This window comes from Petromyzon marinus, chromosome 76, assembly GCF_048934315.1.
Source record: "Petromyzon marinus isolate PM22_M1 ecotype Great Lakes invasive population chromosome 76, UKy_Petmar_22M1.pri1.0, whole genome shotgun sequence".
NCBI lineage: Eukaryota > Metazoa > Chordata > Hyperoartia > Petromyzontiformes > Petromyzontidae > Petromyzon > Petromyzon marinus.
The window spans coordinates 3,120,510-3,145,006 of NC_133742.1; the positions used below are offsets into that span (position 1 = coordinate 3,120,510).

Sequence of the window (24,497 nt, forward strand, 5' to 3'; positions counted from 1 at the left end):
CAGTTGTGGAGAGAGTGGATAGTTTCCCATACCTGGGCAGTGTGCTTATGACTGGCTCCAGTTTAACAGCAGAGGTCTCACTCCGAACTAGTCGAGCGGCAATATCTTTTCATCGGTTGCGTAACGCTGTGTGGAAGCTACCTGGTCTGTCGCTCCGCACTAAGCTTCAGGTCTTCTCGGCCACGGTCATTCCCTCCCTTCCCTACGCTTGCGAAACGTGGACCCTCCTAATGGAACATCTTTGCCGGTTAGAAACATTCAGGCTGGACTGCCTACGATTCATCCTGGGTTTAACCAGACTGGATTGTGTGAGGAGCTCACAAATCCTTGAAAGATCTGGGCAAGGTCCCATCGGTGAGCTCCTCCGGCGGGGAAGGCTGCGATGGCTGGGTCATGTAGCCTGCATGCCCAGCCACCGCATGCCGAAACAGCTTTTGTTCGGCCAGATTGAGGGGGCTAAGCGGGCGCGGCACGGGCTAGAGAAGAGATGGAGTGATGTGGTACAGGAGGACATGGAGCTGAGTGGACTTGCCGATGACTGGTACCAGCGGTGTCAAGATCGGCCTCTGTGGAGAAGGCTCGTGAAGGACGCTACTGGGCAGTTGGAGGCAGTCGCCCTCCAACAACAACGGAGGGCGGAGGAGCAACGCTCACAACAACGAGCGGAGCGCCGGGTGGCTAAAGCACAGCAGGTTGGCACAGTAGGGGGCACAGGTGGTGCATCAGCCAGTCATCTCAGTCAGTCGACCCGTGGCACCTGGGTCTGCCCCGTGACCTCCTGCCAGCGGGCGATCGACACTTCACGTGGCCTCAGGGTGCACATAGCCTGGCACAAGCGTCGTGGTGACGTCACCGCCACTTAGTGGCGAATGGCGGTTGTTGTTGTTGTGTGTGTGTGTCTGTACCTGTGTGTGTGTGTGTCGTGTACGTCTGTGTGTGTGTGTCTGTCTGTACGTGTGTGTGTTTACTCGCTACTAACAGCACTTGCCCCTACAGCCTGCTAGAGGCTACCCGGGGCGTCTGACCTGCACCGGCGGCAGCGATACACCACCGCCTCCACCGCCTCCACCGCCACCACCGCCACCACCGCCACATCCTCTCCGGTGTCAGTGTTGGCACCCGCAGCCTCGGGGAGTTGAGGGTCATCGACGAAGACTGAAGGGGGCAACACGAGGCCTGGAACACAACCAGCACCACTCGCTCAGTCACTTCAGTCACTCAGTTAGTCACTCAGTCACTCAGTCAGTCACTCAGTCAGTCACTCAGTCAGTCAGTCACTCAGTCAGTCACTCAGTCTGTCACTCAGTCAGTCACTCAGTCAGTCAGTCAGTCACTCAGTCAGTCACTCAGTCAGTCACTCAGTCAGTCACTCGCTCAGTCAGTCACTCGCTCAGTCAGTCACTCAGTCAGTCAGTCAGTCACTCAGTCAGTCACTCAGTCAGTCAGTCACTCAGTCAGTCAGTCAGTCACTCAGTCAATCACTCAGTCAGTAACTCAGTCAGTCACTCAGTCACGGACTCAGTCACTCAGTCAGTCACTCAGTCAGTCAGTCACTCAGTCAGTCAGTCACTCAGTCAGTCACTCAGTCAGTCACTCAGTCACTGAGTCACTCACTCAGTCACTGAGTCACTCACTCAGTCACTCACTCAGTCAGTCACTCAGTCACTCAGTCAGTCACTCAGTCACTCACTCAGTCACTCAGTCAGTCACTCACTCAGTCAGTCACTCACTCAGTCTGTCAGTCACTCAGTCAGTTACTCAGTCACTCAGTCAGTCACGCAGTCAGTCACTCAGTCAGTCACTCAGTCACTCAGTCAGTCACTCAGTCACTCAGTCAGTCAGTCACTCAGTCAGTCACTCAGTCAGTCACTCAGTCAGTCACTCAGTCACTCACTCAGTCACTCAGTCACTCAGTCAGTCACTCAGTCACTCACTCATTCACTCAGTCACTCAGTCAGTCACTCAGTCAGTCACTCAGTCACTCAGTCACTCAGTCAGTCACTCAGTCACTCAGTCACTCAGTCAGTCACTCAGTCACTCACTCAGTCACTCACTCAGTCAGTCACTCGCTCAGTCAGTCACTCAGTCAGTCACTCAGTCAGTCACTCAGTCAGTCAGTCACTCACTCAGTCACTCAGTCGGTCACTCACTCAGTCAGTCACTCACTCAGTCTGTCAGTCACTCAGTCAGTCACTCAGTCAGTCACTCAGTCACTCATTCAGTCACGCAGTCAGTCACGCAGTCAGTCACTCACTCAGTCACTCAGTCACTCAGTCACTCACTCACTCAGTCACTCACTCAGTCAGTCAGTCACTCAGTCACTCGGTCAGTCACTCAGTCACTCAGTCACTCAGTCAGTCACTCAGTCACTCAGTCAGTCACTCAGTCACTCACTCAGTCACTCACTCAGTCAGTCACTCGCTCAGTCAGTCAGTCACTCAGTCAGTCACTCAGTCAGTCACTCAGTCACTCAGTCAGTCACTCGCTCACTCAGTCAGTCAGTCACTCAGTCAGTCACTCACTCAGTCAGTCAGTCACTCGCTCAGTCAGTCAGTCAGTCACTCAGTCAGTCAGTCACTCAGTCAGTCACTCAGACACTCAGTCACTCACTCAGTCACTCACTCAGTCAGTCAGTCAGTCACTCAGTCAGTCACTCACTCAGTCAGTCACTCGCTCAGTCAGTCAGTCAGTCACTCAGTCAGTCACTCACTCACTCAGTCAGTCAGTCACTCGCTCAGTCAGTCAGTCAGTCAGTCACTCAGTCAGTCAGTCACTCAGTCACTCAGTCACTCAGTCAGTCACTGTCACTCAGTCAGTCACTCAGTCAGTCACTCGCTCACTCACTCAGTCACTCACTCAGTCACTCAGTCACTCACTCAGTCAGTCACTCAGTCAGTCACTCACTCAGTCACTCAGTCAGTCAGTCAGTCACTCGCTCAGTCACTCAGTCAGTCAGTCACTCAGTCACTCAGTCAGTCACTCAGTCAGTCACTCAGTCGCTCAGTCACTCAGTCAGTCACTCAGTCACTCAGTCAGTCACTCAGTCAGTCACTCGCTCAGTCACTCACTCAGTCACTCAGTCACCCACTCAGTCAGCCACTCAGTCAGTCACTCAGTCACTCAGTCAGTCACTCAGTCAGTCAATCACTCAGTCAGTCAGTCAGTCACTCAGTCAGTCAGTCAGTCACTCAGTCAGTCACTCAGTCACTCAGTCAGTCACTCAGTCAGTCACTCGCTCACTCACTCAGTCAGTCACTCAGTCAGTCACTCAGTCATTCACTCAGTCACTCAGTCAGTCACTCAGTCACTCGCTCAGTCAGTCAGTCACTCAGTCACTCGCTCAGTCACTCACTCAGTCACTCAGTCACCCACTCAGTCAGCCACTCAGTCAGTCACTCAGTCACTCAGTCAGTCACTCAGTCAGTCACTCAGTCAGTCAGTCAGTCACTCAGTCAGTCACTCAGTCACTCAGTCACTCAGTCAGTCACTCAATCAGTCACTCGCTCACTCACTCAGTCAGTCAGTCACTCAGTCAGTCACTCAGTCACTCACTCAGTCACTCAGTCACTCAGTCACTCACTCAGTCAGTCACTCAGTCGCTCAGTCACTCAGTCAGTCACTCAGTCAGTCACTCAGTCAGTCACTCAGTCAGTCACTCGCTCAGTCACTCAGTCACCCACTCAGTCAGCCACTCAGTCACTCACTCAGTCAGCCAGTCACTCAGTCAGTCAGTCAGTCATTCACTCAGTCACTCAGTCACTTACTCAATCACTCACTCAGTCACTCAGTCACTCACTCATTCAGTCACTCAGTCAGTCACTCAGTCACTCACTCAGTCACTTACTCAATCACTCACTCAGTCACTCAGTCAGTCACTCAGTCACTCACTCAGTCAGTCACTTACTCAATCACTCACTCAGTCACTCACTCAGTCACTCACTCACTCAGTCACTCACTCAGCTATTCACTCAGTCACTCACTCAGTCACTCACTCACTCACTCACTTACTCAGTCACTCGCTCAGTCACTCGCTCAGTCAATCACTCACTCAGTCACTCACTCAGTCACTCACACAGTCACTCACTCAGTCACTGTGTGTGTGAGTCTCTGTGTGTGTGAGTCTCTGTGTGAGTCTCTGTATCTGCTACTCAACGGTGACTTTGCGAGTGAGCCTCTGTGTGAGTGAGTCTCTGTGTGAGTGAGTCTCTGTGTGAGTGAGCCTCTGTGTGAGTGAGTCTCTGAGTGAGTCTCTGTGTGAGTGAGTCTCTGTGTCTCTGAGTGAGTCTCTGTGTGAGTGTGTCTCTGTGTGAGTGAGTCTCTGTGTGTGTGAGTCTCTGTGTGTGTATCTCTGTGTGAGTGAGTCTCTGCGTCTCTGTGTGAGTGAGTCTCTGTGTGAGTGAGTCTCTGAGTGAGTCTCTGTGTGAGTGAGTCTCTGTGTGAGTGAGTCTCTGTGTGAGTGAGTCTCTGTGTGAGTGAGTCTCTGTGTCTCTGAGTGAGTCTCTGTATGAGTGAGTCTCTGTATCTCTGTGTGAGTGAGTCTCTGTGTGAGTGAGTCTCTGTGTGAGTCTCTGAGTCTCTGTGTGAGTGAGTCTCTGTATCTCTGTGTGAGTCTCTGTGTGAGTGAGTCTCTGTGTGAGTGAGTCTCTGTGTGAGTGAGTCTCTGTGTGAGTCTCTGTGTCTCTGTGTGAGTGAGTCTCTGTGTCTCTGTGTGAGTGAGTCTCTGTGTGAGTGAGTCTCTGTGTGAGTCTCTGTGTGAGTGAGTCTCTGAGTGAGTCTCTGTGTGAGTGAGTCTCTGAATGAGTCTCTGTGTGAGTGAGTCTCTGTGAGTGAGTCTCTGTGTCTCTGTGTGAGTGAGTCTCTGTGTGAGTGAGTCTCTGTGTGAGTCTCTGTGTGTTTGAGTCTCTGTGTCTCTGTGTGAGTGAGTCTCTGTGTCTCTGTGTGAGTGAGTCTCTGTGTGAGTGAGCTCTGTGTCTCTGAGTGAGTCTCTGTGTGAGTGAGTCTCTGAGTGAGTCTCTGTGTGAGTGAGTCTCTGTGTCTCTGAGTGAGTCTCTGTGTGAGTCTCTGTGTGTTTGAGTCTCTGTGTCTCTGTGTGAGTGAGTCTCTGTGTCTCTGTGTGAGTGAGTCTCTGTGTGAGTGAGTCTCTGTGTCTCTGTGTGAGTCTCTGTGTGAGTGAGTCTCTGAGTGAGTCTCTGTGTGAGTGAGTCTCTGTGTGAGTGAGTCTCTGTGTCTCTGTGTGAGTGAGTCTCTGTGTGAGTGAGTCTCTGTGTCTCTGAGTGAGTCTCTGTGTGAGTGAGTCTCTGTATCTCTGTGTGAGTGAGTCTCTGAGTGAGTCTCTGTGTCTCTGAGTGAGTCTCTGTGTCTCTGTGTGTGTGAGTCTCTGTGTGAGTCTCTGTGTGTGTGAGTCTCTGAGTGAGTCTCTGTGTGAGTCTCTGAGTGAGTCTCTGTGTGAGTGAATCTCTGTGTGAGTCTCTGTGTGAATGAGTCTCTGAGTGTCTCTGTGTGTGTGAGTCTCTGAGTGAGTCTCTGTGTGTGTGAGTCTCTGAGTGAGTCTCTGAGTGAGTCTCTGAGTGAGTCTCTGTGTGAGTGAGTCTCTGTGTGAGTGAGTCTCTGTGTGTGTGAGTCTCTGTGTGAGTGAGTCTCTGTGTCTCTGTGTGAGTCTCTGAGTCTCTGTGTGTGTGAGTCTCTGTGTGAGTCTCTGTGTGAGTGAGTCTCTGAGTGAGTCTCTGTATCTGTTACTCACCGGTGACTTTGCGAGTGAGTCTCTGTGTGAGTGAGTCTCTGTGTGAGTGAGTCTCTGTGTCTCTGTGTGAGTGAGTCTCTGAGTGAGTGAGTCTCTGTGTCTCTGAGTGAGTCTCTGTGTGAGTGAGTCTCTGAGTGAGTGAGTCTCTGTGTCTCTGAGTGAGTCTCTGTGTGAGTGAGTCTCTGTGTGAGTGAGTCTCTGTGTGAGTGTGTCTCTGTGTGAGTGAGTCTCTGAGTGAGTCTCTGTGTGAGTGAGTCTCTGTGTGAGTCTCTGTGTCTCTGAGTGAGTCTCTGAGTGAGTCTCTGTATCTGCTACTCACCGGTGACATTGCGAGTGAGTCTCTGTGTGAGTCTCTGTGTGTGTGAGTCTCTGTGTGTGTGTCTCTGAGTGAGTCTCTGTGTGTGTGAGTCTCTGAGTGAGTGAGTCTCTGAGTCTCTGTGTGTGTGAGTCTCTGAGTGAGTCTCTGTGTGTGTGAGTCTCTGAGTGAGTCTCTGTGTGAGTCTCTGAGTCTCTGTGTGTGTGAGTCTCTGTATCTCTGTGTGAGTGAGTCTCTGAGTGAGTCTCTGTGTCTCTGTGTGAGTCTCTGTGTCTCTGAGTGAGTCTCTGAGTGAGTCTCTGTGTGAGTGAGTCTCTGAGTCTCTGTGTGTGTGAGTCTCTGAGTGAGTCTCTGTGTGAGTGAGTCTCTGAGTGAGTCTCTGTGTGAGTGAGTCTCTGTGTGAGTGAGTCTCTGTGTCTCTGAGTGAGTCTCTGTGTGAGTGAGTCTCTGAGTGAGTCTCTGTGTGTGTGAGTCTCTGTATCTCTGTGTGAGTGAGTCTCTGAGTGAGTCTCTGTGTCTCTGTGTGAGTCTCTGTGTCTCTGAGTGAGTCTCTGAGTGAGTCTCTGTGTGAGTGAGTCTCTGTGTGAGTGAGTCTCTGTGTGAGTGAGTCTCTGTGTGTGTGAGTCTCTGTGTGAGTGAGTCTCTGTGTCTCTGTGTGAGTCTCTGAGTCTCTGTGTGTGTGAGTCTCTGTGTCTCTGAGTGAGTCTCTGTGTGAGTCTCTGTGTGTGTGAGTCTCTGTGTCTCTGAGTGAGTCTCTGAGTGAGTCTCTGTGTGAGTCTCTGAGTCTCTGTGTGTGTGAGTCTCTGTGTGAGTCTCTGTGTGTGTGAGTCTCTGTGTGAGTCTCTGTGTGAGTGAGTCTCTGTGTCTCTGAGTGAGTCTCTGTGTGAGTCTCTGTGTGTGTGAGTCTCTGAGTGAGTCTCTGAGTCTCTGTGTCTCTGTGTGAGTGAGTCTCTGAGTGAGTGAGTCTCTGTGTCTCTGAGTGAGTCTCTGTGTGAGTCTCTGTGTGTGTGAGTCTCTGAGTGAGTCTCTGTGTCTCTGTGTGAGTCTCTGTGTGTGTGAGTCTCTGTGTGAGTCTCTGTGTGTGTGAGTCTCTGTGTGAGTCTCTGTATCCGCTACTCACCGGTGACATTGCGAGTGAGCCTCTGTGTGATTGAGTCTCTGTGTCTCTGTGTGAGTCTCTGTGTGAGTGAGTCTCTGAGTGAGTCTCTGTGTGAGTGAGTCTCTGTGTCTCTGTGTGAGTCTCTGTGTGAGTGAGTCTCTGAGTGAGTCTCTGTGTGAGTGAGTCTCTGAGTGAGTCTCTGTGTGAGTGAGTCTCTGTATCTCTGTGTGTGTGAGTCTCTGTGTCTCTGAGTGAGTCTCTGAGTGAGTCTCTGTGTGAGTCTCTGAGTCTCTGTGTGTGTGAGTCTCTGTGTGAGTCTCTGTGTGAGTGAGTCTCTGTGTCTCTGTGTGAGTCTCTGTGTGAGTGAGTCTCTGAGTGAGTCTCTGTGTGAGTGAGTCTCTGAGTCTCTGAGTGAGTCTCTGAGTGAGTCTCTGTATCCGCTACTCACCGGTGACATTGTGAGTGAGCCTCTGCAGCTCGTACTGACGCCAAGCGGCACTGCGAGTCTGTAGGCAGCAGCCGGTGTCACCGAAGAGGCGAAGTTGCCGCACGAAGCCCTCGTTGAGGCTACAGGCACGGAGACAAAGTCCACGGGGAACCAGACACTAGACTAGACACTAGACTAGACACTAGACTAGACACTAGACACTAGACTAGACACTAGACTAGACACTAGACTAGACACTAGACTAGACACTAGACTAGACACTAGACACTAGACTAGACACTAGACTAGACACTAGACTAGACACTAGACTAGACACTAGACACTAGACTAGACACTAGACACTAGACTAGACACTAGACTAGACACTAGACTAGACACTAGACTAGACACTAGACTAGACACTAGACTAGACACTAGACTAGACACTAGACACTAGACTAGACACTAGACTAGACACTAGACTAGACACTAGACACTAGACTAGACAGTAGACACTAGACTAGACACTAGACTAGACACTAGACACTAGACTAGACACTAGACACTAGACTAGACACTAGACACTAGACTAGACACTAGACACTAGACTAGACACTAGACTAGACACTAGACTAGACACTAGACTAGACACTAGACTAGACACTAGACACTACACTAGACACTACACTAGACACTACACTAGACACTAGACACTAGACTAGACACTAGACACTAGACTAGACACTAGAGACTAGACACTAGACACTAGACTAGACACTAGACTAGACACTAGACTAGACACTAGACTAGACACTAGACACTAGACTAGACACTAGACACTAGACTAGACACTAGACACTAGACTAGACACTAGACTAGACACTAGACTAGACACTAGACTAGACACTAGACACTAGACTAGACACTAGACTAGACACTAGACTAGACACTAGACACTAGACTAGACACTAGACTAGACACTAGACTAGACACTAGACACTAGACTAGACACTAGACACTAGACTAGACACTAGACACTAGACTAGACACTAGACACTAGACTAGACACTAGACTAGACACTAGACTAGACACTAGACTAGACACTAGACTAGACACTAGACACTACACTAGACACTACACTAGACACTAGACACTAGACTAGACACTAGACTAGACACTAGACACTAGACTAGACACTAGACTAGACACTAGACTAGACACTAGACTAGACACTAGACACTAGACTAGACACTAGACTAGACACTAGACTAGACACTAGACACTAGACTAGACACTAGACTAGACACTAGACACTAGACTAGACACTAGACTAGACACTAGACTAGACACTAGACACTAGACTAGACACTAGACACTAGACTAGACACTAGACACTAGACTAGACACTAGACTAGACACTAGACACTAGACTAGACACTAGACTAGACACTAGACACTAGACTAGACACTAGACTAGACACTAGACACTAGACACTAGACTAGACACTAGACACTAGACTAGACACTAGACTAGACACTAGACACTAGACTAGACACTAGACACTAGACTAGACACTAGACTAGACACTAGACACTAGACTAGACACTAGACACTAGACTAGACACTAGACACTAGACTAGACACTAGACACTACACTAGACACTAGACACTAGACTAGACACTAGACTAGACACTAGACACTAGACTAGACACTAGAGACTAGACACTAGACACTAGACTAGACACTACACTAGACACTAGACTAGACACTAGACTAGACACTAGACACTAGACTAGACACTAGACTAGACACTAGACACTAGACTAGACACTAGACTAGACACTAGACACTAGACTAGACACTAGACTAGACACTAGACACTAGACTAGACACTAGAGACTAGACACTAGACACTAGACTAGACACTACACTAGACACTACACTAGACACTAGACACTAGACTAGACACTAGACTAGACACTAGACACTAGACTAGACACTAGACTAGACACTAGACACTAGACTAGACACTAGACACTAGACTAGACACTAGACACTAGACTAGACACTAGACTAGACACTAGACACTAGACTAGACACTAGACTAGACACTAGACTAGACACTAGACACTAGACTAGACACTAGACACTAGACTAGACACTAGACACTAGACACTAGACTAGACACTAGACTAGACACTAGACTAGACACTAGACTAGACACTAGACTAGACACTAGACTAGACACTAGACACTAGACACTAGACTAGACACTAGACACTAGACTAGACACTAGACTAGACACTAGACACTAGACTAGACACTAGACTAGACACTAGACACTAGACTAGACACTAGACTAGACACTAGACACTAGACTAGACACTAGACTAGACACTAGACACTAGACTAGACACTAGACACTAGACTAGACACTAGACACTAGACTAGACACTAGACTAGACACTAGACACTAGACACTAGACTAGACACTAGACTAGACACTAGACACTAGACTAGACACTAGACACTAGACTAGACACTAGACACTAGACTAGACACTAGACTAGACACTAGACACTAGACTAGACACTAGACACTAGACACTAGACTAGACACTAGACTAGACACTAGACTAGACACTAGACTAGACACTAGACTAGACACTAGACTAGACACTAGACACTAGACTAGACACTAGACTAGACACTAGACTAGACACTAGACACTAGACTAGACACTAGACTAGACACTAGACTAGACACTAGACACTAGACTAGACACTAGACTAGACACTAGACACTAGACTAGACACTAGACTAGACACTAGACACTAGACTAGACACTAGACTAGACACTAGACACTAGACTAGACACTAGACTAGACACTAGACACTAGACTAGACACTAGACTAGACACTAGACACTAGACTAGACACTAGACTAGACACTAGACACTAGACACTAGACTAGACACTAGACACTAGACTAGACACTAGACTAGACACTAGACTAGACACTAGACACTAGACTAGACACTAGACTAGACACTAGACTAGACACTAGACTAGACACTAGACTAGACACTAGACACTAGACTAGACACTAGACACTAGACTAGACACTAGACACGAGGTGAGGCTCTTACCTAACGCTGGGCTTGAGAGTGCGTATGTGAGTGTAGGCCGCGTCGAATGACAGACGGAGATCCGCCATGAGGAACGCCGTCACCACAGCGGCACTCCGGCTCACTCCGGCGTGGCTGCACCACAACATCAACAACATCAACGTCAACATAAACATCAACATCACCATCAACATCACCATAAACATCAACATAAACATCGTCAACATCGTCAACATCAACATCGTCAACGTCCTCAACATCACCATCACCATCAACATCGTCAACATCGTCAACATCGTCAACATCAACATCACCATGACCATCAACATCAACATCGTCAACATCAACATCGTCAACATCAACATCGTCAACATCAACATCGTCAACATCAACATCGTCAACATCACCATCACCATAAACATCAACAACGTCAACATCGTCAACATCAACATCGTCAACATCACCATCAACAACGTCAACATCGTCAACATCATCATCGTCAACATCAACAACATCAACATCACCATCAACATCGTCAACATCAACATCACCATAAACAACATCAACATCAACAACGTCAACATCATCATCGTCAACATCAACGTCAACATCAACATCGTCAACATCAACATCATCAACATCAACAACATCAACATCATCAACATCAACAACGTCAACATCAACATCATCAACATCAACAACATCATCAACATCAACAACGTCAACATCAACATCAACAACATCAACATCATCAACATCAACATCGTCAACATCAACAACATCACCATCAACATCGTCAACATCAACAACATCACCATCAACATCAACAACATCACCATCAACATCGTCAACGCTGTCAACGTCAACGTCACCATCATCATCAACATCAACATCATCAACATCATCAACGTCAACATCAACATCACCACCAACGTCAACATCGTCACCATCACCATCAACATCGTCAACCACCACCACCGCCTTCACCACCACCACCACCATGACCAATACAACCGATATTCGCCACTAACTGACGGTGACATCAACCACGGCGCCTGTGCCAGCCTAGGTGCACCTCGAGGCTACCGGGGCCAGTGCCAGGCTAGGTGCACCTTGAGGAGGCTACCGGGCCTCGCCAGTGCCAGGCCAGGTGCACCTTGAGGAGGGCTCGCCGGTGCACCGGCACGGCACCGGCGTGCATGCCGGTGCCAGGCTAGGTGCACCTTGAGGAGGGCTCGCCGGTGCACCAGCACGGCACCGGCAGTGCATGCCGGTGCCAGGCTAGGTGCACCTTGAGGAGGGCTCACCGGTGCACCGGCACGGCACCGGCGTGCATGCCGGTGCCAGGCTAGGTGCACCTTGAGGAGGGCTCACCGGTGCACCAGCACGGCACCGGCAGTGCATGCCGGTGCCAGGCTAGGTGCACCTTGAGGAGGGCTCACCAGTGCACCAGCACGGCACCGGCGTGCATGCCGGAGCGGACGAAGTCAAGGCAGGGGCTGAGCGTGGGCAGCAGATCCCAGCCAGCGCTGTCCTCGGTCAAGCAGAACTTCACCAGCGGACGACGCCGGGAGCTCAAGTCGCTGTCACCTCCACCACCACCAGCACCACCACTGCCTTCACCACCGCCTCGACCTCCACCACCACCACCATCGCTGCCTTCACCGCCACCACCACCACCGCCACTGTCGCCACCAACACCACCACCGCCACTGTCGCCACCAACACCACCACCGCCACTGTCGCCACCAACACCACCACCGCCACTGCCGCCACCACCACGGCCACTTCCTACACTGCCTTCACCACCACCACAACCACCTTCACCGCCTCCACCGCCTCCACCGCCACCGCCTCCACCACCACCGCCACCACTGCCTTCACCGGCACCACCACCACCACGGCCACTTCCTACACTGCCTTCACCACCACCTCCACCACCACCTTCACCACCACCACCACTGCCGCCACCACCTCCACCGTGTTCATCTTCACCGCCACCACCACCACCGCCTTCACCGCCATCGCCACCGTCCTGCAACACACAGACAAAGATCCCCCGTGTAGCCTCCAAACAGAACGTCGGGGGGCAAGTGCCGTGAGCGGGCGCCTACGAAGGCCACCGGCACCGCGGCACACGAAGGGGGGGTGGTGGTGGGAGGCCCCCACGCCCGGCCGCCTTTGTCTCTCCCCGCGTACCCACGGCAGGGGCAGCGAGTCGACCGTGAGCACGTGGGTGATGCCGCTGAGCGTGAGGCTGGCGGCGTCCATGGCGCTCGCCCGGTCACCCAGGAAGAGTCCAGGCAGAACGGCGAGCATCGCTAGCCTGCACCGCACAGTACACACAGTACGTACAGTACATACAGTGCGTACAGTGCACACAGTACATACAGTACACACAGTACACACAGTACACAGTACACACAGTACGTACAGTACACACAGTGCGTACAGTACATACAGCGCACACAGTACACACAGTACATACAGTACACGCCGTACACACAGTACGTGCAGTACACACAGTACGTACAGTGCACACAGTACGTACAGTACACACAGTACGTACAGTACACACAGTACGTGCAGTGCACACAGTACGCACAGTACACACAGCGCACACAGTACACAGTACGTACAGCACACACAGTACGTACAGTACACACAGTGCATACAGTACATACAGTACGTACAGTGCACACAGTACGTGCAGTACACACAGCGCACACAGTACGTACAGCACATACAGTACGTACAGTGCACATAGTGCGTGCAGTACATACAGTGCGTACAGTGCGCGCAGTGCGTGCAGTACGCACAGTGCATACAGTGCACACAGTGCACACAGCACATACAGTGCATACAGTGCACACAGCACATACAGCGCACACAGTGCACACAGTACACTGTACATACAGTGCATACAGTGCACACAGTACACACAGTACACACAGTACGTACGGTACATACACAGCACACACACAGCACACACACAGTACACACAGTACATACAGTACATACAGTACACACACAGCACACACACAGTACACACACAGTACACACACACAGTGCACACACACAGTACACACAGTACACACAGTACGTACAGTACATACAGTACGCACACAGCACACAGTACACACACAGTACACAGTGTACACACAGTACATACAGTACACACAGTACACACACATTGTGCGCAGCGCATACAGGGCATACAGTGCACGTACAGTACATACAGTACACACAGTGCATACACTACACACAGCACGTACAGTACACAGTACATACAGCACATACAGTACGTACAGTACACGCACAGTACATACACAGTACACACACAGTGCATACAGTACGTACAGTGCACACACAGCACACACACAGTACACACACAGTACACACAGCACATACAGAACATACAGTACACAGAGTGCACACAGTACATACAGTACATACAATGCACACACTGTACACACAGCACATACAGTACGTACAGTGCGCGCACAGCGCGCACACAGTACGCACACAGTACATACAGTACACGCAGTGCACACAGTACACACACAGTGCGCACAGTACACACAGTACATACAGTACACACAGTACACACACAGTACACACAGTACATACAGTACACACAGTACGAACAGTACACACAGTACATACAGCACACACAGCACACACAGTACATACAGTACACACAGTACGTACAGTACACACACAGCATACACACAGCACACACAAAGTACACACACAGTACACACAGCACACACAGTACATACAGTACGCACAGTGCATACAGTACATGCAGTGCACACAGTATGTACAGTGCACACGGTGCGTGCACAGTACATACAGTGCGCATACACGGTGCACACACTGTACACACACAGTACACACAGTGCACAGTGTACACACACACACAGTGTACACACACACAGTACAGACACAGTACATACAGTACGTACAGTACACACACAGCACACGCACAGTACACACAGTACACACAGTACACACACACAGTGTGCACAGTACATACAGCACATACAGTACGCACACAGCACACAGTACATACACAGTACACAGTGTACACACAGTACATACAGTACATACAGTACACACACATTGCACGCAGCACATACAGGGCATACAGTGCACATACAGTACATACAGTACACACAGTGCGCACACAGTACATACAGTACACACAGTTCATACAGTACACACAGTGCACAGTGTACACACACAGTACACACAGTACACACACAGTACACACACAGTACACACACGGTACATACAGTACACACACAGTACACACACAGTACACAGTACACACACAGTACACAGTACACACACAGTACACACACAGTACACACACAGTACACACACACAGTACACACAGTACACACACACAATACACACACAGTACACACACAGAACACACACACAGTACACACACACATTACACACAGTACACACACACAGTACATACACAGTACACACAGTACATACAGTACACACACAGTACACACACACAGTACACAGTACACACACACAGTACACACACACAGTACACAGTACACACACAGTGTACACACATACACAGTACACACACACACAGTGTACACACATACACAGTACACACACAGTACACACACACACAGTACACACACAGTACACACACACACTACACAGTATACACACACACAGTACACACAGTACACACACACTACACACAGTACACACACAGTACACACAGTACACACATACAGTACACACAGTGTACACACAGTACACACACAGTACACACAGTACACATAGTACACATAGTACACACACAGTACACACACAGTACACACAGTACACACACACAGTACACACAGTACATACACACAGTACACACACACAGTACATCCACAGTACACACACAGTACACACAGTGCACACACAGTACACACAGTACATCCACAGTACACACAGTACACACAGTACATACACACAGTACACACACACAGTACACACAGTACACACACAGTACACACACACAGTACATACAGTACACACAGTACATACAGTACACACACAGTACACACATACAGTACACAGTACACAGTGTACACACATACACAGTATACACACACAGTACACACACACACACAGTACACACACGGTACACACACAGTACACACACACACAGTATACACACAGTACACACAGTACACACACACAGTACACACAGTACACACACAGTACACACACAGTACACACACACAATACACACAGTACACACACAGTACACACATACACAGTATACACACAATACACACAGTGTACACACAGTACACACACACAGTACACACACAGTACACACATACACAGAGTGTACACACAGTACACACACACAGTACACACACAGTACACACAGTACACACACACACTGTACACACAGTACACACACAGTATAGACACACAGTACACACACAGTACACACAGTGTACACACAGTACACACAGTGTACACACAGTACACGCACGCACACACAGTACACACAGTACACACACACACTACATACAGTATACACACAGTACACACAGTATACACACAGAACACACAGTACACACACAGAACACACAGTACACACACAGTACACACAGTACACACACAGTACACACATACACAGTATACACACAGTACACAGTGTACACACAGTACACACACACAGTACACACAGTACACACATACACAGAGTGTACACACAGTACACACACACAGTACACACACACACACACTGTACACACAGTACACACACACTGTACACACAGTACACACACAGTACACAGTACACACAGTACACACACACAGTACACACAGTACACACACACACAGTACACACAGTACACACACAGTACACACACACAGTACACACAGTACACATACAGTACACACACACAGTACACACAGTACACACACACAGTACACACACATACAGTGTATACACAGTGCACACATAGTACACACACACAGTACACACAGTACACACACATAGTACACACACACAGTACACACACACAGTACACACACACAGTACACACAGTACACACAGTGCACACAGTACACACACAGTACACACACACAGCACACACACAGTACACACACAGTACACACACGCACAATACACACAGTATACACACAGTACACACACAGCACACACGCACAGTACACACACAGTACACACACACACACAGTACACACACAGCACACACGCACAGTACACACACAGTACACACACACAGTGCACACAGTACACACAGAGTACACACAGTACACACACACAGTACACACACAGTACACACACACAGCACACACACACAGTACACACACATACACAGTGTACACGCATAGTGTACACACACCCACACGGTGTACACACACGGTGTACACACACACACACGGTGTACACACACGGTGTACACACACACACACACACGGTGAACACACACCCACACACACACGGTGTACACACACACACGGTGTACACCCACACACACACGGTGTACACCCACACACGGTGTACACACACACACGGTGTACACACACACACGGTGCACACACACGGTGCACACACACACACACACGGTGCACACACACACACACACGGTGCACACACACACACACGGTGCACACACACACGGTGCACACACACACACGGTGCACACACACACACACGGTGGACACACACACACACGGTGTACACACACACACACGGTGTACACACACGGTGTACACACACGGTGTACACACACGGTGTACACACACGGTGTACACACACGGTGTACACACACACACACACACGGTGTACACACACACACGGTGTACACACACACACACGGTGTACACACACACACACGGTGTACACACACACGGTGTACACACACACGGTGTACACACACACACACACGGTGTACACACACACACACACGGTGTACACACACACACACACGGTGTACACACACACACACGGTGTACACACACACACACGGTGTACACACACACACACGGTGTACACACACACACACGGTGTACACACACACGGCACGGTGTACACACACACACGGTGCACACACACACGGTGTACACACACACGGTGCACACACACACGGTGTACACACACACACACGGTGTACACACACACACACACGGTGTACACACACACACGGTGTACACACACACACGGTGTACACACACACACGGTGTACACACACACGGTGTACACACACACACGGTGTACACACACACACGGTGTACACACACACACACACGGTGTACACACACACACACGGTGTACACACACATACACGGTGTACACACACACACACGGTGTACACACACACACGGTGTACACACACACACACGGTGTACACACACACGGTGTACACACACACGGTGTACACACACACACGGTGTACACACACACACACGGTGTACACACACACACACGGTGTACACACACACACACGGTGTACACACACACACACGGTGTACACACACACACACGGTGTACACACACACACACGGCACGGTGTACACACACACACGGCACGGTGTACACACACACACACACGATGTACACACACACACACGGTGTACACACACACACACACGGTGTACACACACACACGCTGCACACACACACACGGTGTACACACACACACACACACGGTGTACACACACACACGGTGTACACACACACACACGGTGTACACACACACACACACACGATGTACACACACACGATGTGCACACACACACACGGTGTACACACACACACACGCGGTGTACACACACACACACGGTGTACACACACACACACGGTGTACACACACACACACACGGTGTACACACACACACACACGGTGTACACACACACACACACGGTGTACACACACACACACACACGGTGTACACACACACACACACACGGTGTACACACACACACACACGGTGTACACACACACACACACGGTGTACACACACACACACACGGTGTACACACACACACACACGGTGTACACACACACACACACGGTGTACACACACACACACACACGGTGTACACACACACACACACGGTGTACACACACACACACAACCTCGTGGTGGTCTGTGGGTCTTCCTGCATCTAGACGCCTGCTGATGCTGCTGCCGGGTCTATCCACGTTCCGGGGCCACCAATCAGAGCTCTCGGTGCCCTGGACCGTGAATTGATAGCGGAGCTGCCCCCCCCCCCACCAGATCTATCCACGTTCCGGGGGCCGCCAATCACAGCTCTCGGTGCCCTGGACCGTGAATTGAGAGCGAAGCTGCCACCCCCACCCACCAGGTCTATCCACGTTCCGGGGCCACCAATCAGAGCTCTCGTGCCCTGGACCGTGAATTGAGAGCGAAGCCGCTCCCCATCCACCAGGTTTATCCACGTTCCGGGGCCGCCAATCACAGCTCTCGGTGCCCCGGACCGTGAATTGAGAGCGAAGCTGCTCCCCATCCACCAGGTCTATCCACGTTCCGGGGCCGCCAATCAGAGCTCTCGGTGCCCTGGACCGTGAATTGAGAGCGAAGCTGCCACCCCCACCCACCTGGTCTATCCACGTTCCGGGGCCGCCAATCACAGCTCTCGGCGCCCCTGACCGTGAATTGAGAGCGAAGCTGCTCCCCACCCACCAGGTCTATCCACGTTCCGGGGCCGCCAATCAGAGCTCTCGGTGCCCTGGACCGTGAATTGAGAGCGAAGCTGCTCCCCACTCACAAGGTCTATCCACGTTCCGGGGCCGCCAATCAGAGCTCTCGGTGCCCTGGACCGTGAATTGATCGCGAATCTGCCCGCTGATGCTGCTTCCTAGGGGCTATCCATGTTCCGGGGCCGCCAATCACAGCTCTCGGCGCCCTGGACCGTGAATTGAGAGCGAATCTGCCCGCTGATGCTGCTTCCCGGTGGGCTATCCATGTTCCGGGGCCGCGGATCGAGTCTCTGTTTGATTTTAGATATTTTGCCGTACACAAAACCGGAGGAAGGGCCTTTGCTATTGATGCCCCCAGGGTCTGGAATTTTATTGCCAATAAACTGCAACTTGAATCGCTACCAATGAGATCTTCACTCAAAGCTGCTCTAGAGGAGTTGTACACCGCTAGCTGCCACTGCTATTCAGTGGCCTAAAATAAAATAAAATGTTTCTCCCCGGATGACCGCTGCAAAGTATTATCTGTACTTTGATTTAGCGTGCTGATCTTAAAGGTGCATTGGTGCTACATGTTTGGTGTTACATGTTATTTATGTAGTTTATTGTTAAAAAAAATTCGGTCACAGTCCCTATGATCACTGTTACATTGCTTTTATGGCTTTATTTTGGTGATTTCGAAAACGTTTTTTTGGTTTGGCCATGTTTTTGTTTATTGTAGTACGGAGTTAGACTGATGGCTTTAATCTTAGTTGTCTTGTGGTTGTTGTTGTTATTTGACTTGCATCCAACTGGGATTTTTGCACACAGCGTTGGTGGTGTACGGTGCTATTTCAGGAATATTTTGATGTTTTTTTTGCTGGATTTTCTGTTTTGCACAGTCACACAAAGTCACTTTAAGATTGCCAGTTAAAAGGGTAAAACCTATTACTATATCTTGTTACTGGCAAAGGAGGTCTCATAATGTAAATGCTCACCCCGAGCTCTCAATACTCTGATAGTGCGCTGTTTTTGAGTTGTACGCCTTTTGGCGTCTTCTGGTCCAACACCAGTGGAGACTAGGCTCTAAGAAAAGCTGTCTCGGGTGTGGACCAATCAAATTCAAGGACAGTGCATATTATCAGAGTTGTCTTTTTTGTTTGCATTCTGACTGCTTGTGTTGTGGTTTTTGCAAACATGATGCCTTGAAGAAAGTTGTCAGTTTTTATGCCAGTTAAAAGGGTAAAACCTATTCCTATCACTTTAAGATGTTTCTTGTTCATGTTTTTGTTTGTTGCGGTTGCACTCGATTCAAGAGCCGAATGGCTCACAGGGCTATACCAAATAAATGAAACTATGAAACAACATCCTTTAAATTTTGATTTAAAGCTTTCGTGACTGCAGTAATTCATATTCTTAGTTTTTTCGGTAAAGTCACGTTGAAGAGAAACAACAAAATAATAAAATATATATAAAACAATAAAAAAATTTCTCACGACGTTTCGACCATAACTCAAACGGTCATCTTCAGGTGTGTTGGTTTGCATAAATTTATTTTTAAACGGCGCATTTATTTATTTATAAAAAAACGTTGGCGTCACGCGCAGCGATTTGGCAGTTTGCCCAGGACTAGTCCATCTATTTTTTTTAAAAGAGGAGGGGGGAGACGAATTTTTTTATAATGTATGCTGTCTGAAAGCCACTGTAAGCGTGAACAAACAATTAAGAACTGAAATGGTTTATCAAATCTTTCCAATGATTGCTAAGATAGAATCCATCTTCTCGGTTGAAATTGTCTCTGTGCTTGTATATGTGGATAACCTCATGAACGAATCTCTCATGGAAGCCAGATGGCTTACAAAGAACCTCCGTCTTGGAAAAGTCAATGGCATGTGAGCCTACTGAATTAGAACAATGATCTGCTACGGCCGAGGTGTTGGTCCTACCGTGTTTAAGGTCTGCTTTGTGTTCACGAATGCGGTCCGAGACATGGCGTTTGGTTTCTCCAATGTAACTACTACCACAGAGGCAACTTAGTTTGTAGACCCCAGGGTATTGTATGTCCGGAATCACATCTTATACAGACGGAACCAGATCACGGATTTTATGTAATGTGTTGAAACGGACCTGGATCTTGTGTTTATTCAAGATTTTGGAGATCTTTTTTGTGATCCCAGCAATGTAGGGTAAAGTGATGGTTTTGAAAGACTCCTCAAGAGGGTTCTTCTTCATGGTTTGAGTGATAGCTTTGCGGATTGTATAGTCGGAGTAACCATTAGCCCTAAGAGCTTGGTGTACGTCAGGGGTCGGGAACCTATGGCTCGCGAGCCAGATGTGGCTCTTTTGATGATTGCATATGGCTCGCAGATAAAACAAAATATTCTCACTTGTTTTAATCCATCCATCGATTTTTCACTGCGCATGTCCTGTTCAGGGCTGCAGGAGCAATTGTCCATTATTTTAATTGGATGATACTGGCCTACGTTTGCCGTTGCTGGGTAAAACAGGTAAACACCCCCTTTTGAATCAGTCTGAGACTGCGTCTGCTCGGTCATTAGCTCAAAGCTAACCCTTCGACGAAGAAGATGGCGAAAAGAAAAAAAGACGACGAGTATCGTACATTTCAGGACGAATGGACCGAAGAATTCGCCTTTGTGGAGAGAGCGGGTTCTGCGGTGTGTCTAATTTGCAATGACAAAATTACATCGTTGAAACGGTCGAATGTAAAGCGGCACTTCGACACGCGCCACGCTACCTTTGCATCAAAATACCCTGCGGGAGACAGCAGAAAGAAAGCGTGCCAAGAGCTTCTGAGCAGGGTGCAAGCTAGCCAGCAGCAACTCCGCGTATGGACCCGGCAAGGTGATTATAATTCGGCTAGCTTTGCTGGTTCTTTAGCAATAGTGAGGAACGGAAAACCATTCACAGATGGCGAGTATGCTAAAACGTTCATGCTGGATGTAGCCAATGAACTTTTTGATGATCTTCCGAACAAAGACAAGATAATCAAACGGATACAAGACATGCCTCTGTCGGCAAGAACTGTTCATGATCGTACCATCGTGATGGCAAACAAAGTGGAGGAAACGCAAGTGAAGGACATAAATACAGCGCCGTTCTTTTCTCTGGCTTTGGATGAGTCAACAGACGTGAGCCATTTGTCGCAGTTCAGCGTGATTGCAAGATATGCTGTTGGTGACACACTGCGCGAAGAAAGTCTTGCTGTTCTGCCATTAAAAGGGTCCACAAGAGGTGAGGATTTATTCAAGTCTTTCATGGAGTTTGCTCAAGAAAAAAGTCTACCTATGGATAAACTTCTCTCAGTGTGTACTGATGGTGCTCCGTGTATGGTGGGGAAAAACAAAGGATTTGTGGCGCTTCTCCGTGAACATGAAAATAGACCCATCCTAAGTTTCCATTGCATTATACACCAGGAGGCACTTTGTGCTCAGATGTGTGACAGGCAGTTTGGCGAAGTGATGTCGCTGGTCATTCGTGTGATCAACTTTATTGTTGCCCGAGCCTTAAATGATCGCCAGTTTAAAACACTGCTGGATGAAGTTGTAAATAACTATCCTGGTCTGCTTTTGCACAGCAATGTGTGTTGGTTGTCAAGAGGGAAGGTGCTTAGCCGTTTTGCGGCTTGCCTGAACGAAATCCGGACTTTCCTTGAAATGAAAGGCGTCGGGCATCCTGAGCTAGCCGACACCGAGTGGCTCCTCAAGTTTTACTATCTCGTAGATCTGACTGAACATCTGAACCAGCTCAACGTGAAAATGCAAGGCATTGGAAATACAGTGTTATCCCTTCAACAAGCTGTATTTGCTTTTGAAAACAAGCTGGAGCTTTTCATCACGGATCTTGAAACAGGTCGTTTACTACATTTTGAAAAACTGAGCCAATTTAAAGATGCATGCACAGCAAGTGAGCCCATTCAAAACCTTGATCTCCACCAGCTAGCTGGCTGCACATCCAGTCTCCTACAGTCCTTCAAAGCACGCTTTGGAGAATTTCGTGAGCACACTCGTCTTTTTAAGTTCATCACCCATCCAAACGAGTGTTCACTGAACACAGCCGACCTGAATTACATCCCTGGTGTCTCCGTCAGAGATTTTGAAGCAGAAGTGGCTGACCTGAAGGCCTCAGACATGTGGGTGAATAAGTTCAAGTCACTGAATGAAGATTTGGAAAGAATCACACGACAGAAAGCGGAGTTGGCGAGCAAGCACATGTGGACAGAAATGAAAAAACTCCAACCCGAAGACCAGCTGATTCTCAAAACTTGGAACGCGCTTCCTGTCACATACCACACACTGCAGCGTGTGAGTATTGCTGTATTGACCATGTTTGGATCTACGTATGCATGTGAGCAGTCATTCTCACATCTTAAAAACATCAAGTCCAACCTACGATCACGTTTAACGGATGAAAGCCTCAACGCTTGCATGAAGCTTAACCTCACCAAGTACCAACCCGACTACAAAGACATCAGCAAATCCATGCAGCACCAGAAGTCGCATTAATGGTGAGTGTTATAACAACATTAATTAAAAGAATAAATTCAGAGGCTTATTATACTGACATTTAGTTGAATTCACTTTTAAAATATATTATATGGCTCTCACTGAAATAAATTTCCAAATTTTTTGCTTTCATGGCTCTCTTAGTCAAAAAGGTTCCCGACCCCTGGTGTACGTGCTTGAGTTCACTGCTTATGTGTTCCTGGTCGGATATGCATTGGGCTCTATGATACAGAGTCTTGATGAGAGAATTCTTCTGTGATGGATGGTGGTGGGAATCCGGTTTCAGATAAGCATCCGTATGGGTAGCTTTCCTGTAGACAGAGTGGCTCATCCTTTAACCCATCCCACTCGCTCCTCCCACTCGCTCCTCGCCCCGCCCACTCGCTCGCTAGCTCCTCCGCCCTCCTACTCGCCCCGCCTACTCCGCGCCTCACTCCTCCCACTCGCTCCTCGCCCCGCCCACTCGCTCGCTAGCTCCTCCGCCCTCCTACTCGCCCCGCCTACTCCGCTCCTTACTCCTCCCACTTGCTCCTCCCCCCGCCCACTCGCTC

General features: G+C 49.1%; 2 protein-coding genes across 2 annotated transcripts in view; one reads left to right on the top strand and one right to left on the bottom strand.

Annotated features, from left to right (window-relative positions):
* The window catches only part of DUSP12 (dual specificity phosphatase 12), a 29,525-nt gene extending 10,421 nt beyond the window's left edge, over window positions 1–19,104 (bottom strand). Inside the window, exons 1-6 of the mRNA XM_076056523.1 lie at window positions 18,863–19,104; window positions 12,912–13,038; window positions 12,155–12,747; window positions 10,734–10,847; window positions 7,604–7,722; window positions 1,026–1,176 (exon numbers count right to left, since the gene is read on the bottom strand). Of these exons, the coding sequence (XP_075912638.1) occupies window positions 1,026–1,176; window positions 7,604–7,722; window positions 10,734–10,847; window positions 12,155–12,747; window positions 12,912–13,038; window positions 18,863–18,891 (1,133 nt within the window). The 5' untranslated portion in view covers window positions 18,892–19,104. The remainder of the gene's footprint in view (window positions 1–1,025; window positions 1,177–7,603; window positions 7,723–10,733; window positions 10,848–12,154; window positions 12,748–12,911; window positions 13,039–18,862) is intronic.
* The window catches only part of LOC116937056 (uncharacterized), a 95,214-nt gene continuing 89,622 nt past the window's right edge, over window positions 18,906–24,497 (top strand). Inside the window, exons 1-2 of the mRNA XM_076056576.1 lie at window positions 18,906–18,918; window positions 19,610–19,700. Coding sequence (XP_075912691.1) covers window positions 18,906–18,918; window positions 19,610–19,700 — 104 coding nt within the window. The remainder of the gene's footprint in view (window positions 18,919–19,609; window positions 19,701–24,497) is intronic.